The sequence below is a fragment of the Monoraphidium neglectum genome (genome assembly GCF_000611645.1).
Source record: "Monoraphidium neglectum strain SAG 48.87 unplaced genomic scaffold scaffold00464, whole genome shotgun sequence".
Classification (NCBI taxonomy): Eukaryota; Viridiplantae; Chlorophyta; class Chlorophyceae; order Sphaeropleales; family Selenastraceae; genus Monoraphidium; species Monoraphidium neglectum.
Window position 1 is genome coordinate 16,218 of NW_014013164.1, and position 2,917 is coordinate 19,134.

A 2,917-nucleotide genomic window follows, 5' to 3' on the forward strand; every position below is an offset into this window, starting at 1 on the left:
GGGCTCGTGCTGCTGCTGCTGCTGCTGCTGCGTGCGGCCGCTGCGTGTGGCATCACAGCGGCCTGCCACCTGACAATGCCGACCGCACCCCCCCGCCGCCGCAGCACGCTCGCACGAGCATACCGTTGCCCCCGCTCAACAACCGCCCCTCTCTCGCACGCGCACACCTTGGCGACCACGACGCCCTTGAAGCGCTTGTTCACGAGCCACATGCCCCCGATCATGCTGGCGGCGGTCAGCAGGCCGATCTTGAACTTGGTGCCCTGCATGGTGATCGAGAAGTTGCGCAGCTCCCTCTCCTGCCGCTGCTGCGCCTTCTTCTTGGCGTTGTTGTTCTGTGGGGATGCGTATGGGGCGCGGCGCGGGCGCAGCTCTTGGCACGTCCGGCCCCCTACGCACGTGGCGGCCGCTTTGGCCGGGCGTGCCACAACTGTGTGCGGCCGATCAACGGAAAATCCAGGGATGTTGTGGGGCCGACGACACACATTCCTATCTTCACCCACAGGCCAGCCGTTTGCCCTCCCAAGACTGTTGCAGCCGTGTGCCCTCGTAATCCAAGGCGCCGCCGCACGGCTGCGCGGAGCGCGCACGCAGCCCCATGACAAGACACCCCCATGCGCCGCAGCGCCCCCACCGGATCTGCGGCCAGCTGGTCTTGCGCCTCCTCCAGCTTCTTGCCCATCCGCTCCAGCTGCTCTATCTGGCGGCCGTAGCTGCCGGTGCGGTAGAACAGTAGCCACGTCACCGCCTCAAACAGCGCCGCGCTGAGCAGCGACACCGCGATCACCTGCAGCGCGTCATATGGCACTGCCATGCTGCCGCCGCCGCTGCTGCGATGTTGCTGATGCTCACACAACTCAAACAAAACCTAGCTTCTCTTCCTGGTAGCTATCGATGTAGCGAATGGAGTATGGGGGGCGGGGACGAGGACGGTGGGGAGGCGGCAAGGCTTGGGGGATGGCGCAGAGGCGGCACGAGCAGCAACGCGTACGGTAGCGCGAGTGCCCTGCGTCAACAGCCAGGCGTAGTGTGTAGCTTGGGCCCGTCTCAAAGTCGGTATACACGCGTTATGATACAAGGCACTCTTCCAACGAGCGGTTGTGGTGGTGATCACTGTACGTACCCACCAGACTCGAAGGACCGGCTGTCACGCGTGTACGGTAATGTGGTATGATATCACTAGCATGTCTCAGCTTTTTTGCATTCCACTTTTCCGTACCAACTTGATCACCTTGACGTTTTTCAGGGTGACATGAATTTGTGATCTCTCATTTCCAGATCTTCGTTAGGCCAAAGCATCCGTGTACTGTCTTGGTAGCACATCTAAGGTACAGTATCTGCACAGGGATATCAATGTGGCGTGGCTGACAAAGCACCATGACACCCACATCAATGTCCCTGATGCTGTTGCTTGTTGCCTCTGCTGCGCCGTTGCTTGCAGCCGCCGCGCCTTGGGCGCCGTTCAGCAGGTTGCGACACCATCCCATCTCAATGAGCCACCGGTGCAATCTCGCAGATGAGCGCGGCGGCGTCACAGGCCCCTATCCTGTATGTGTGGCCCCAGCACGGCAGCTTGCCGTCCCTCACAGCGGCCACGTTGCAAGCGGAGGTGCGCGGGCTTCGCAGCGGTGCTCCCCGCTTGTGAAGCCCATGGCGGCTGCGATTGAACCACACGTCAGGGAATCAACCGCGCGCTGCTTGCCATGCGTCTCGCTGGCGCCACGGCACAGTCCAGCCGCGCGCAGTCGCGCGTTGCTCTGCCTTCCTCACAACGCCAAAACCGCCCCACTCTGCAGGCATACCTGCGGCTAAGCGGCGCTGAGTTCTGCGTCGAGCGGTGCACCTCGGCCGGCGCGTCGCCATCAGGTGCGGGCTGCCCGCACCCGCCTCGCCCCCGTCTCGGCAACCTATGACGGGTAGCCATCCCGCCCCGCGACGCCGGCTGCCAGCTCCCACGAAACAGAAGCCTCGCCTCCCTCCGCCCCGCACCCGACGACCGCCCGCCCGCCCTGCCACCTCAATGCTCGCCCCCGCCCCCCTCCCCTGGTCACCCCAAGGCACGCTTCCGGCCCTGGAGCTGGGCGGCGACCTGCTCGGCGGCGCCCAGCCGACGGACCTCGCCGCCGCGCGCGCCCTCGTCGCGGCGCTGCGCAAGGCCGGCCGCGCTGACCTTGACCTGGACGCCCACCTGCAGCCCGCGCAGCGCGCTGAGGTGGCGGCCTTCGGGCTGCTGATCCAGACGCGGCTGGACCCCGCGACGCTGTGGACGTGCTGGCTGGAGCGGCGCGGCTTCCAGGAGTTTAGGAAGGCGAGTGTGCGGGGGCGGCCGCGAGGGGGGGCTAAGGAGACGGCGCGGAGCGGCGCGGCGGGCAGTGGCGGCTGCTGTCGAGCACGAGAAGAGCCGCCGTGCATGCCATAAGCGGGTGGTTGCCGCGCCAAGGCATGCAGGTGTGGCTGTGAGATGCTGCAGGTCGCCCCGATGCGCACGTGCACGCCGGGCTCCTGGCCCCTGGAGCTGAATGCGCCTACTCCTGCTGAGAGACTCAAGGCTGCCGCGTCCCCAGCCCATCGCACCCTCCGAGCCTCTCATCACACCCGTCCCCCGCCTCTGCCCGCCGCCAGGCCGCATATGGGGACTCCCTGCCCTTCCCACTCAACTGGTTCGTCCCCTGGACGCAGCAGCGGGAGATGCGGCGCCAGCTGGACGGCGTGGAGGGCGCAGCCGCGTTCCAGGACGCCGCCGATGCGCTGGCGCTGCTTGGGGACCGCCTGCGCGCTTCGGGCGGGCGCTTCTTCTTCGGGGACCGGCCCAGCAGCCTCGACGCGCTGCTGTTTGGCCATGCCGCGTTCTACCTGCACTCGCCGGTCGCAGCGCCGGTGCTGCGCAGCAAGGTGCAGGGTTCGGGGGGGGGGGGGG

The 2,917-nt window shown here is 66.7% G+C and overlaps 2 protein-coding genes across 2 annotated transcripts in view; one reads left to right on the top strand and one right to left on the bottom strand.

The window, feature by feature from the left end:
- MNEG_3628 (Transmembrane and coiled-coil domain-containing protein 1) overlaps window positions 1-814 on the bottom strand; it is a gene marked incomplete at both ends in the record, with an annotated part of 1,075 nt that extends 261 nt beyond the window's left edge. Inside the window, 2 exons of the mRNA XM_014047895.1 lie at window positions 168-335; window positions 635-814. Coding sequence (XP_013903349.1) covers window positions 168-335; window positions 635-814 — 348 coding nt within the window. The remainder of the gene's footprint in view (window positions 1-167; window positions 336-634) is intronic.
- An 836-nt stretch (window positions 815-1,650) lies between these two features.
- Window positions 1,651-2,917, top strand: part of MNEG_3629 (hypothetical protein) — a gene marked incomplete at both ends in the record, with an annotated part of 2,811 nt that continues 1,544 nt past the window's right edge. The window contains 4 exons of the mRNA XM_014047896.1: window positions 1,651-1,674; window positions 1,797-1,866; window positions 2,058-2,314; window positions 2,623-2,892. Coding sequence (XP_013903350.1) covers window positions 1,651-1,674; window positions 1,797-1,866; window positions 2,058-2,314; window positions 2,623-2,892 — 621 coding nt within the window. The remainder of the gene's footprint in view (window positions 1,675-1,796; window positions 1,867-2,057; window positions 2,315-2,622; window positions 2,893-2,917) is intronic.